Source organism: Cervus canadensis, chromosome 29, assembly GCF_019320065.1.
Source record: "Cervus canadensis isolate Bull #8, Minnesota chromosome 29, ASM1932006v1, whole genome shotgun sequence".
Lineage (NCBI taxonomy): Eukaryota > Metazoa > Chordata > Mammalia > Artiodactyla > Cervidae > Cervus > Cervus canadensis.
This window is the reverse complement of record NC_057414.1, coordinates 43,986,529-43,996,873: the sequence shown is the minus strand read 5'-3', so window position 1 is coordinate 43,996,873 and position 10,345 is coordinate 43,986,529. Positions and strand designations below refer to the sequence as shown.

General features: G+C 63.1%; 3 protein-coding genes across 3 annotated transcripts; 2 read left to right on the top strand and 1 right to left on the bottom strand.

Annotated features, from left to right (window-relative positions):
* The first annotated feature begins 422 nt into the window (after positions 1-422).
* LOC122431080 (interferon-induced transmembrane protein 2-like) lies at positions 423-1,500 on the top strand. Its single transcript, XM_043452152.1, has 2 exons — positions 423-711; positions 1,158-1,500. The coding sequence occupies exons 1-2, from the start codon at positions 526-528 to the stop codon at positions 1,329-1,331; spliced, it is 360 nt and encodes a 119-aa protein (XP_043308087.1). The 5' UTR covers positions 423-525; the 3' UTR covers positions 1,332-1,500.
* Positions 1,501-3,808: 2,308 nt separating this feature from the next.
* LOC122431079 (interferon-induced transmembrane protein 3-like) lies at positions 3,809-5,595 on the top strand. The gene is made up of 2 exons (XM_043452151.1): positions 3,809-4,659; positions 5,257-5,595. The coding sequence occupies exons 1-2, from the start codon at positions 4,474-4,476 to the stop codon at positions 5,443-5,445; spliced, it is 375 nt and encodes a 124-aa protein (XP_043308086.1). The 5' UTR covers positions 3,809-4,473; the 3' UTR covers positions 5,446-5,595.
* A 2,611-nt stretch (positions 5,596-8,206) lies between these two features.
* LOC122431078 (interferon-induced transmembrane protein 3-like) lies at positions 8,207-9,277 on the bottom strand. Its single transcript, XM_043452150.1, has 2 exons — positions 8,918-9,277; positions 8,207-8,491 (listed from the first exon to the last, which is right to left on the bottom strand). Exons 1-2 carry the CDS (start codon positions 9,164-9,166, stop codon positions 8,300-8,302), a joined length of 441 nt encoding a protein of 146 aa, XP_043308085.1. The 5' UTR covers positions 9,167-9,277; the 3' UTR covers positions 8,207-8,299.
* Between the last annotated feature and the right edge of the window lie 1,068 nt (positions 9,278-10,345).

Sequence of the window (10,345 nt, the reverse complement as noted above, 5' to 3'; positions counted from 1 at the left end):
CCAAACCCCGCCTGGAGCAGGGACTCAGGACTGGGGGGCCAGTGCTCCTCAGAGGGGAGGCTGTGCCGCTGGGGGCTGGCGGTGGGGGTGGGGCTCCTCTGGGCCTGGGGGTGAGGCTGAGTGGGGCCTGGCAGGGGCTCTGAGTGGGGACAGTGGGCGCTGCAACAGGCTTGGGCCTGAGACCCCCTGGCTGGGGAAGGTCTTGGGACCACATTCTAAATAGGTCCTGACTTGTGTGCCTGGGGCAGAAAGCCAGCTCTTGGATGGTGACCATCCCACCCTGCCTGTGTGTAACTTTCCGTGATTTGTCCACCTTCCCAGTGCCCAGCCAATTCATGCATTTACAAAACAACAGGAAATTGAAGCTTCTGAGAAAGCAGAACTGACATGAGGTAAAGTTTGGGCCCCATGAAGGACCACCCTCCAGCATCCGGTTCACTCCAAAACTGGTCAGAGCTCAGCCTCGTGACTCCAGCTCTTAGTCCTCCTCACCGGTGTCCACACCTGCAGCCTCCACCCTAAGACATGTTCTCAGGGGAGCAGGAGGTGGCTGTGATGGGGGAACCCCCAGGCTCAGCTCCCGTGAAGAATGCAGTGATTGACATCCAGACGGAGAGCCCCAGACGTGACCACATCGTCTGGTCCCTGTTCAACACGCTGTTCATGAACATCTGCTGCCTGGGCTTCGTGGCATTCGCCTACTCCGTGAAGGTGGGTGGGCACCTGGGGGCGTCTCCAAGAAAGTGTGTGTGGGCCTGGAGAGGGCCCTGCCCAGACGGCGCGTGGGCTGGGGAGCTCCTGTGTGTATTGTCCTGTGTGTAGGTATACCAATGTGCAGGTCACGATGAGGCTGCAGGAGGCTCATGGGAGTGACCAGGGTCAACCTTTTATCCCCTGGTGGGATAAGGGGCCAGTGAAGGGGCCTGAGAGGAAGGGAGGGTGAGCCTGGGGCTCCTGGAGAGGCTGACAGTCTGCGGGGACGCAGATGGAAGCCCCGGGAGGGGAGGCGGGCCCATGGGCACTGGCCTGTTCAGACTCTGGTGAACGGGCAGGGGAGACTCACTGCTGGGGTGAACGGGCACTGGGGGGTCAGCAGGGGAGGGCCTGAGTCACAGGCCCGGCGGTCACCTGGACCCTCACCACCTCTCCCCCTCCAGTCTAGGGACCGGAAGATGGTCGGCGACATCACTGGGGCCCAGAGCTACGCCTTCACCGCCAAGTGCCTGAACATCTGCTCCCTGGTCCTGGGCCTCCTTCTGATCATCATATTTATCATTGTTTTTGCCACTAGATCAGGGCCGAGTTTCAGGCTACATTTTTCTACATTTTAGGATTTAACACAGCAAAGAGGCTGGCGGTAGCTGCTTATGGCCAACACCAAGTCCTGAACGGTCCACAGCAGGCTCCACAGCGCGGTGGCCCTGCCCCCAGACCGCGCCCCCCGGCCCCCCCACCCAGCTGAAGGCTAGTGAATTCAATAAAGTGCACTGACACTCCCCAGCCTGCCTCTGCGGCTCAGCACCCTCCCCCACCTCGCTGTGCTGCTCTGGTTTTGCTGGTTTATGGCTTCCAGATGGGAGCAACCCTGGAGCAGGGTCCCAGGATAGGGGTCCCTCCTTTCCCAAGGCCTGACCCTGATCCAAGGGCACTCTGTGTCTGGAACACCCTTGACCCTCAGGATCAGACAGTCAGTTGGCAGGGAGCGCTGGGTTAGGGTGACTGCGGCAGCCCAGGCTCTCTAGGGAGGGACTGCTTTTCATGTCTGGGGGCCCCGTCTCCCTCCCAGCTGCCAGGAAGGTCCAGCCTGCTGCTGCCTTCTCCAGCCACCAGGCCCTGTGCGGGCTCCTCCGGAGGGTGATGGGGGAGCAGTGGCCTGAGGGCAGCTAGAGTGAGGAGCAGCCACCTCGGCACCACACAATCTGGCCCTGGCTAAACCCTGGAAAGGTCAGCCCCTAACGAGGGAGGCAGCCCCTCCCCATCCTCTCAGGGCCCTGGAGGTGCGGGCACTGGGCAACCCAGGGCAGACACGCTCACAACGAGCCGGGCTGTGGTGGTGGAAGCACCACCCCAACTGATGTCCATCCCCCCTGTGATCCCCGATCATCACTCTCACTTCACCCTACATCCCCCACCCCTCAGAAGTGGCTGGGGGTAGAGGTCCCTGGGCAGGTCGTGGGGGCCCCCGGGGGGTGAGCAGAAGGGGGCAGCTCCAGGGAGGGTGTGTGTCCTGGAGGCGGGGCTGGACCACCTGCTTCTCTGGGTCTGGGAAGGACTCTGGAGGCAGGAAGCAGCTGGAGGCCAGTCCGGACCACCATCATGGAGGGGGACTCATGCACGACCTGACCCCGGGCTGTGGGCTGCAGAGGGCAGGTTGTCAGAGCTCAGGAAGTGCAGGCTCCCAGTCACATGGAACTCTTCGTCCCGCTCTGCCACGGCCCCTCCCACTGGGCCGCACGTTCCCACATTTCCTGGAGCCCCTTGGGTGACTGGGCATCTGCACTGTGTTCCTGCCTTCTACCCTGACCCCCAGGACAGAGTGCGCAAACTGGAAAGCCCACCAAATGCCTGAGCCGGGGCGGAGGCTGGGGCAGCCGCCTGCCCTGCCCCAGGACTGTGCTGGGGATGTGGGCCAGTGAGCAGACCAGTGATGGGGTGGCAGAGCTGTGACCTCCCCAGGACCCACAGCAGAGAGTTCTGGAGACATTCACAGGTGTGTCCTTCAGGGCACAATAGAGGACAGATAGCCGGCACCCACCAGCCCTGGAGGCAGGATAGCAGATGAGGACTGGGGGCAAAATCTCACCACCTCGTGACCCCACGGCCTCTGTTGTGAACTGGTCTTCAGACCTGATCCCATGGTTGACTGAGAGCCGGGCCCTGGGCAGGGGAGCTTGCGGGCACATCCCCCAGGCTGTCCTGTGGTGGGGAGAGGGTGGGGAATAGGTGGGTCCTGGGTAACAGAGTCCAGGACTTGGGATTCCCAACATCTCAGGAAGTGGGCTTGGGGCCCAGGTCAGTATCTCAAAGCTGAACATCACCAGGTGCCCTTTCCCAAGGGGCATGTGGGCCAAGGAATCAGGGGATCTGGGCCCTAGTCACTCTCGGAGTGGGGCTGGCCCCTGTGGGCACCCAGCCCTGGGAGGACAGGAGCGGGAGCAGGTGGTGCTCCCAGTCCTCTTGTGTGCTCAGTGGCTCCTGGGTAAGAGCCTCGGACACGGGGTGGCTGCGGGGGGACTCTGGAGCGGCTCCCCAGCGCCCACCCCTGCAGGGAGGAGACCCAAACCAACATCCCGTCCTGGGAGAGGAGCGGACGTCGACCACCTCAGGGCCCGGGGGTGCAGGGGTGCCATCCCCACGACACTTCCCTTTCGCTCTCCAGTCTGCCCAAGAACCCAGATGGACCTGGAGGAGACTCTAGACGCAGTGGACCAAGCCCGGGAGTCCAGGTGCAGCTCTTATGGCAGACTGTCAGCCTGGCCCGGGGCACCCGGAGGCTGGCCTGGGAGCCTTGACCCAACGGGACCCAACTAGTGGGATGGCCTTGCTCCTAACAGGATGGTCCAGGCCTGGACATCACCACCCACAGCCTCACACACAGGTGAGGACAGAGACAGGAGATCACAGGAGTGGCCCTGTGGTCTGAAGAGAGCGGAGGCCTGGCCACAGAGCCGACCTGCCCTGTCCCTGGGCAGGGGGCACAGCCCTACGCCCAGAGCCGTCCTGCCGGCACGCCCGCTCCCCTGGAGGCACCCCAGGTCGCATGAGAAATGAGGGGGGCGGGGGAGGCAGGAAGGCCAGGCTGCACAGACACGCAGGCCCAGGGCTCCCAGGGGCTGCCAGATGCCCGGCAGGCATCCTGCCTCCGCACAGCCCGCCCAGGTCCCGCTCCTCCAGCCCGTGGGGGACCGCGGGAGGCTCCTTTGGGGCAGGCCACACGGGCTGCTGGGTGCTGCCCTGCACCTGGGAAGGACTCAAACCCTGCCTGGAGCGGGGACTCAGGACTGGGGGGCCAGTGCCCCTCAGAGGGGAGGCCTGTGCCGCTGGGGGGGCTGGCGGTGGGGGCGGGGCTCCTCTGGGCCTGGGGGTGAGGCTGAGTGGGGCCTGGCAGGGGCCCCAAGTGGGGACAGTGGGCACTGCAGCAGGCTTGGGCCTGAGACCCCCAGGCTGGGGAAGAGTCCCAGAGCCTCAACACAGCGTGATATGGGAAGCCAGTTGGCTGGGGCCTGGCGTGAAGCCCCCTCCACCAGCTCACTTCCTCTGCCCTTGGTGTAATTTGATTCTCAGTGGTTCCTCCCACCTCCCAGGACTGGCCCCAGAAAAACATTCAGGAAACGAAACTACTGAGCAGGCCCGGCCCCCAGCCCCTGGTGCTCCTGCCGGTATCCAGACCACATCTGCGCCAGCTCTGCCTCAGGAAACATACATCTCAATCCTGCTCATCTGCATCAGCACTAGGTTCCCTCTAAGCCAGAGATGATCAAGGAGGAGCATGAGGTGGCCGTGCTGGGGGCGCCCCAGAGCCAGGCGCCCATGACGACCACGGTGATTAATATCCGCAGCGAGACCTCTGTTCCCGACCACATCGTGTGGTCCCTGTTCAACACCATCTTCATGAACTCGTGCTGCCTGGGCTTCGTGGCATTCGCCTACTCTGTGAAGGTGGGTGGGCACCTGGGGGCGTCTCCAAGGAAGTGTCTGGGAGCCTGGAGGGGACCCTGCCCGGATGGCGCATGCACTGGGGAGCCTCTGTGTGTAAAGGTCTATGTGCATGTTCTTTGCGTGTGTGTGTGGTGTGTGTGTGTGAGTGTGGCTTGGGGGATCATTCCCAGTGAGACTCATGGTGAGGTTGCCTGGGTGCACATGGGGTGGAGGTGGGAGTCTGTGTCTCTCGCTCCCCAAGACGGCCTCCTTCCCAGCCTCATCAGGGAAGGCACATCCTTCATACTCAGCCTCAGAACTCGAGTCTGGTCCAGAAACAAGAGAGGTGCTGAAAGGACACTGACCCCTGGGGGGTGAGTGGCCGGTGAAGGGCCCTGAGAGGAAGGGAGGGTGAGCCCTGGGGCTCCTGGGGAGGCTGACTCTGTGTGAGGACGCAGACAAAGGTGCCAAGAGGGGAGGATCTCACCGGCCACTGTCCTGCTCAGACTCCAGGGAACGGGAGTGTGAGGACCCATCGGGGTGATTGGGGCCAGCAGGGGAGGGCCTGAGTCACAGGCCCAGCGCTCACCTGGACCCTCACCACCTCTCCTCCTCCAGTCTAGGGACCGGAAGATGGTCGGTGACATCACTGGGGCCCAGAGCTACGCCTCCACCGCCAAGTGCCTGAACATCTGGGCCCTGGTCCTGGGCATCTTTCTGACCATTGGATCAATCGTTCTTCTCGTTTTTGTCTACCGGGGAGCCTACCAGATGAGTTTGGAGATGATGAAAAATAGAGGATACTAGCCGCTGTCCATGGAGGCAGTCCAGGGCCTCCACTGTCCTTGGATGGTTTTGCACCTGAGGCACGGGCCCGACCCTCCCCTAACACAAATGCAGCAGTTTATAGACCCAGATTGTCAACCATTGAATCAATAAAGTGCCCTTGTCTGTGAAGCTGCTGTGATGTCTCCTGCGGAGGGAGCTGTGACCCCGGCGGCCTCTGGGGAGCCCAGAGCGGTCAGCTGCAGGCTGACGGAGAGGGCCAGAGCAGAGCTGGTGACCCCACCCGGGTCAACAGGAACCCCCAGAGGAAAGACCCCTTCCTGCCCTCAAACCCGGCGGGCCCTGCTGGGTGGAAGGGTCTCGCAGACACTGTTGTGAGCCTGGGATGCAGACAGGGAGATGGGGCCCCTCCTAGCCCAGTGCGGGGACAAACACCCGGACACCGCTCCCCAGGGGAGCGGGTGGGGGGCCGCACCCCACCTGCGGGGCCACTGTGCCCTGCACGGGGTGTCCTGGGTGTCACCCCAGAGAGGCTGAAGGAGTCCAGGCAGCCACAGGCTGCTGCTGGGGAGTGACCCCGCTCCACACGCCCTCTGGGGACCCAGGCTCTTCTGGGCTCACTCAGGGAGTGCAGGGCCAGTCCTGTCCAGCTCTCGCTGAAGTCAGCAGCTCTTCAGGGTGGGCTTCCCTCCTCCTGGCACCCAGAGGGGATGGTCGCCCAACCCCCACTGGGCCCTACCTGGGAGCCAGGCTGGTCTGGATCCTCCCTGGAGGACGGTGACTCAGATGAGGTTGCCCACTCTCTCTTGGGTCCCACGCGTGAGCACAGGGGCTCAACCTCAGGGATGCTGAGTCCTGCAGGAGGAGAGGCTGGCAGACTGCCTCGGAGTCCAGGAAGAACTGTCACCCAGGCAGGGACGGGGGGACAGACGTGTGACCCTGACCCCAACCTCTGAACCCCCAACCCCGGCAGGCCGACTAGGGGTCCCCACATCCTCTGTCAGGCAGGCAGCAGTCATGAGGGGTGGTGGCACTGAGTGTAACCCGCCTGAGCCTCACCGATTTGGGGTGAGGGTCCTGCTAGGCGGGAGACCCCTTGGTGCAGGCCGCAAAGCCCCATGTTCTGGACCTTCTGAGAATTCACAGGAGGCCCGAGGCATCAGGCAGGGGAAACTGAGGGACCTTCCCTCGACGGTCCTGGGTGCTGACTGCTGGGCCGTGAGCAGCTGTGGTCCTTGGAGCCACAGCCCGGCCTGGTTCCCAGTGGACGGTCGCGTGTCCTCTGTCAGCAGTGCGTGGACGGGGCTGGAAGAGTTGGGGGAGCGGCAGGACAGAGCAGGAAGGTTGGAGCCCTGGGCCAGGGTGATGGGGGGGCCGGCAGCGCGGCCAGGAGGCGCCACTGGTCCCTTTTCCAAGTAGCCCGTGGGGAGAAGACTCTGCCTCTGCTTTGCCTGGACTGGGCCTCGGAGGAATTCAGAAGACAGGGCTCGTTAAGATGCCAGGTTTGGTCCCAGCTGGGGGAGGGCAGAGCAGGGCAGATGAGTCCCGGGTGGGGGTGGGCAGAGGTGCCCCGGCCTCGCCCCTGGCTCTCTTCCTGTCACTGCTGGTGTGGGAAGATTCTGCCTCCGCAGCCCACCTGGCAGGGTCTGCGCCGCTGGGCAGCGTCCCTGCCGACTCCAGGGCATTGCGGGCTGCTGGCTCCTCCCCACCTCAGAGGCAGTCCTCCCCGACCCTGGGGGCGTGCCTGCCAGCCGTCCCTCCTCCAGGGCTTCCTTGGTGCTGCCCCTCCCTGCTCATGGGTGTCAGACCCACAGGGAGAGGGCCTCCCTCCTGGCCCACCCTGGGATCCCAGCCTCCCCGCAGCCTCTCCAAGTCAGGGGGCTGGGGTAGGGACAGATTTGGGGGGAGAGGACCGGCCTGTGGAATCAGGGGACGAGGGGGTGGCTCTGCTGCCCCTCTACACACCCCAGCCCAGCTGGCGGTGGGCGGGTCTGCCCTGCCCCTCGAGCGCCCCCGCGTCTGGAGGCCATGGCAGAAGCAGGGATGGGGCTGAGGTCGAGGGCAGGGCAGGGCAGGGGCCACTCCTCCATCTGAGCAGCACGGGGCTCTCTCTGCAGTGGTGGACGCTGTGCTCCTGTCGCCTTGCGGGCAGGAGGAGCCTGCGGGGCCCCGTGAAGGACAGTGACGAGAGGGACGTGCCGCAGGGTGTGAGAGGGAGCTGGGAGCCGGAACTGACCAGCGTCCTGGCCTGACCGCCCTCGGACCCCCCGAACTCCTGCTCTTCGCTCCCTGGAAACTGTTTAGCCACCAGCCAGCTGCCGGCCGGGACCCTGGCCTGCTAGCGCCGCCCCCTTTGTGGGACCTCCCGAGACTGCTCTGGACCATCCTCGCTGTGTTGTGACCCCGCCATCTGGACTTTCCTGGAGCACAGTTGACTTGCCACCCGAATCTGCATTTCTCCAACTCCAAATCCTAACGCGCCAATCTTTTTTTTTTTCTGCTGGCTTCTGAGGGTTTTGTTTGTATTTTCTGTCGGTTTTGTTCTCTGTTTTGTCGACAGAGCCGAGGGTGTTCTGTGCCCAGCGTGGCCCTTCCCTTGAGGAACCCACACCCCAACCCCCTGACCAGTTACGGCAGACCCAGCCCAAGGCCCCAGAGAGGCCGGGCCCTGCCTAGAGCAGCAGAGCACGTGGGACAGTGCGGGGTGGGAGGAGGTGGGCTCGGGCTCACGTCCAGGCTGGGACTCTCAATTGCCCCCTCCCCAGGTCAAAACACAGTGCCCTCACGTACAAATGCTTCCTTTTATTTCATGGTGGACAGATGCCTGTATAAGCTGCAGGAAAAAGGGGTGACTGCCTCGGGCTGTGGGCAGGGACTAGTGGCCTCCATGGTTCTGTATGAGCTCCGAGAGTGCTTGAAGAATCATCAGGGAGCCGGTGGACACAATGATGATGAGGATGATAATCAGAAGGAGGCCCAGGACCAGGGCGCAGATGTTCAGGCACTTGGCGGTGGAGGCGTAGCTCTGGGCCCCAATGATGTCGCCGATCATCTTCCGGTCCCTAGACTGCAGGGGGAGAGGTGGTGAGGGTCCAGGTGACCGCCGGGCCTGTGACTCAGGCCCTCCCCTGCTGGTCCCCCAGTGCCCGTTCTTCCCAGCGGGGACCCACGCCTGCGCGTCCCCTGGAGTCTGAGCACGACAGCAGCTGGTGAGCCCTCCTACCCTCCTGGGGTCTCCAGCTGCTTTCCCACAGGTAGTCGGCCTCTCCAGGAGGCCCGGGGCTCACTCATCCTTCCTCTCAGGCCCCTTTACCGGCCACTCACCCACCAGGGGACAAAAGGCTGACCCTGGTCATCCCCACGCACCCCCTGCAGCCTCATCATGACCTGCACATGTTTACACACACACACACACACAGAACATGGCATCTGGGCAGGGCCCTCTCCAGGCTCCCAGACACTTCCTTGGAGACGCCCCCAGGTGCCCCCCCACCTTCACAGAGTAGGCGAATGCCACGAAGCCCAGGCAGCAGCAGTTCATGAAGATGGTGTTGAACAGAGACCACACGATGTGGTCGGGCACGGCGGTCTCGCTGCGGATGTTGATCACCGTGGTCGTCACGGGCGCCTGGCTCTGGGGCGCCCCCAGCACGGCCACCTCGTGCTCCTCCTTCAGCACCTCGTAGGCTGGGGGCACCGCCCCGTGGGCCCCAGTGAAGAAGGGCTGGGGTGTGCGGTTCATGGCGGGGACGGAGCAACTGCGGTCCTGATGCCAGCACACGCTCGGGTGGCCCTCCCTTACCCAGGAGTTTCAATTTCTCCTAAGTTTCCTTTTCCTGGGCCGGTTTCATTTCGTAATTGGAAATGGGCTGGTCCTAGGAGGCGGGAAGAACCACTGAGTGTCAGGTTACACTGGGGTCAGTTGGAGGGAGGCTCCTTCCCCAGAGGCTGGAAGGGGCTGGAGGTTTCCTTCCACCCTCCCAGGTTCCTGGCTTGAACTCCCCTCTGTCATAATAAAAAGACAGTTTAACAGGAGAAAAATAACAATTTACCAACAAGTATACCTCCTGTCTATGGGAGGGACACAAAAAAGTTGAGCAACTTCTCGAAATGCTGAAGCCAGCACCTAAATGCCATCTGAGCTCAAGATGAGAGGTTGTGTAGGGCAGGAGAGGTCTCCTTGGGGAGGTTACCCCGAAAAGCACAGAAATAAGGGTGGCTTACTGCAGAGGTCAGTCCTTGCAGCCTCCATCCATGAAAGTTTCCAGGAAATGTGGTCGCCCCCTGGCCCCAGTACAATAGGGGAACCCTTACAGGGAGGTTTGCCTTGTACATTAAATGTCTCTCGTAGGTTGACTTCTACACAGCCTCAGAATTAAAAATAACCAGTTAAAATAATCAGTGTACCAAAGAGGCTTATTTGGGGTTATGAATTCTACTTCCCTTAACACCCAAGTCAGAGGCCCTGTGTTAGCCACGCCCCCTTCCCTAATTAGGGATGTGGTCTGGGGACCCTTCCCCAGCCTGGGGGTCTCAGGCCCAAGCCTGCTGCAGCGCCCTTATCCCCACTTGGGGCCCCTGCCAGGCCCCACTCAGCCTCACCCCCAGGCCCAGAGGAGCCCCGTCCCCACCGCCGCCCCCCCACCCCCGAGGGGCACTGGCGCCCCAGTCCTGAGTCCCCGCTCCAGGCGGGGTTTGGGTCCTTCCCGGGTGCAGGGCAGCACCCAGCAGCTTGTGTGGCCTGCCCCGAAGGAGCCTCCCGCGGTCCCCCACGGGCTGGAGGAGCAGGACCCGGGCGGGCTGTGTGGAAGCAGGACGCCTGCCAGGCATCTGGCAGCCCCTGGGAGCCCTGGGCCTGTGTGTCCGTGCAGCCCGGCCTTCCTGCCTCCCATGCCCTCCTCATTTCTCATGGGACCTGGGG

Excerpts from the sequence above, each read along its gene's own strand:
- LOC122431080 (XM_043452152.1), top strand. The coding sequence starts at position 526 with ATGTTCTCAGGGGAGCAGGAGGTGGCTGTGATGGGGGAACCCCCAGGC. Across the intron at positions 712-1,157 it reads CATTCGCCTACTCCGTGAAG|TCTAGGGACCGGAAGATGGT; the intron begins GTGGGTGGGCAC and ends CTCCCCCTCCAG.
- LOC122431079 (XM_043452151.1), top strand. The coding sequence starts at position 4,474 with ATGATCAAGGAGGAGCATGAGGTGGCCGTGCTGGGGGCGCCCCAGAGC. Across the intron at positions 4,660-5,256 it reads CATTCGCCTACTCTGTGAAG|TCTAGGGACCGGAAGATGGT; the intron begins GTGGGTGGGCAC and ends CTCCTCCTCCAG.
- LOC122431078 (XM_043452150.1), bottom strand. The coding sequence starts at position 9,166 with ATGAACCGCACACCCCAGCCCTTCTTCACTGGGGCCCACGGGGCGGTG. Across the intron at positions 8,492-8,917 it reads CATTCGCCTACTCTGTGAAG|TCTAGGGACCGGAAGATGAT; the intron begins GTGGGGGGGCAC and ends CTCCCCCTGCAG.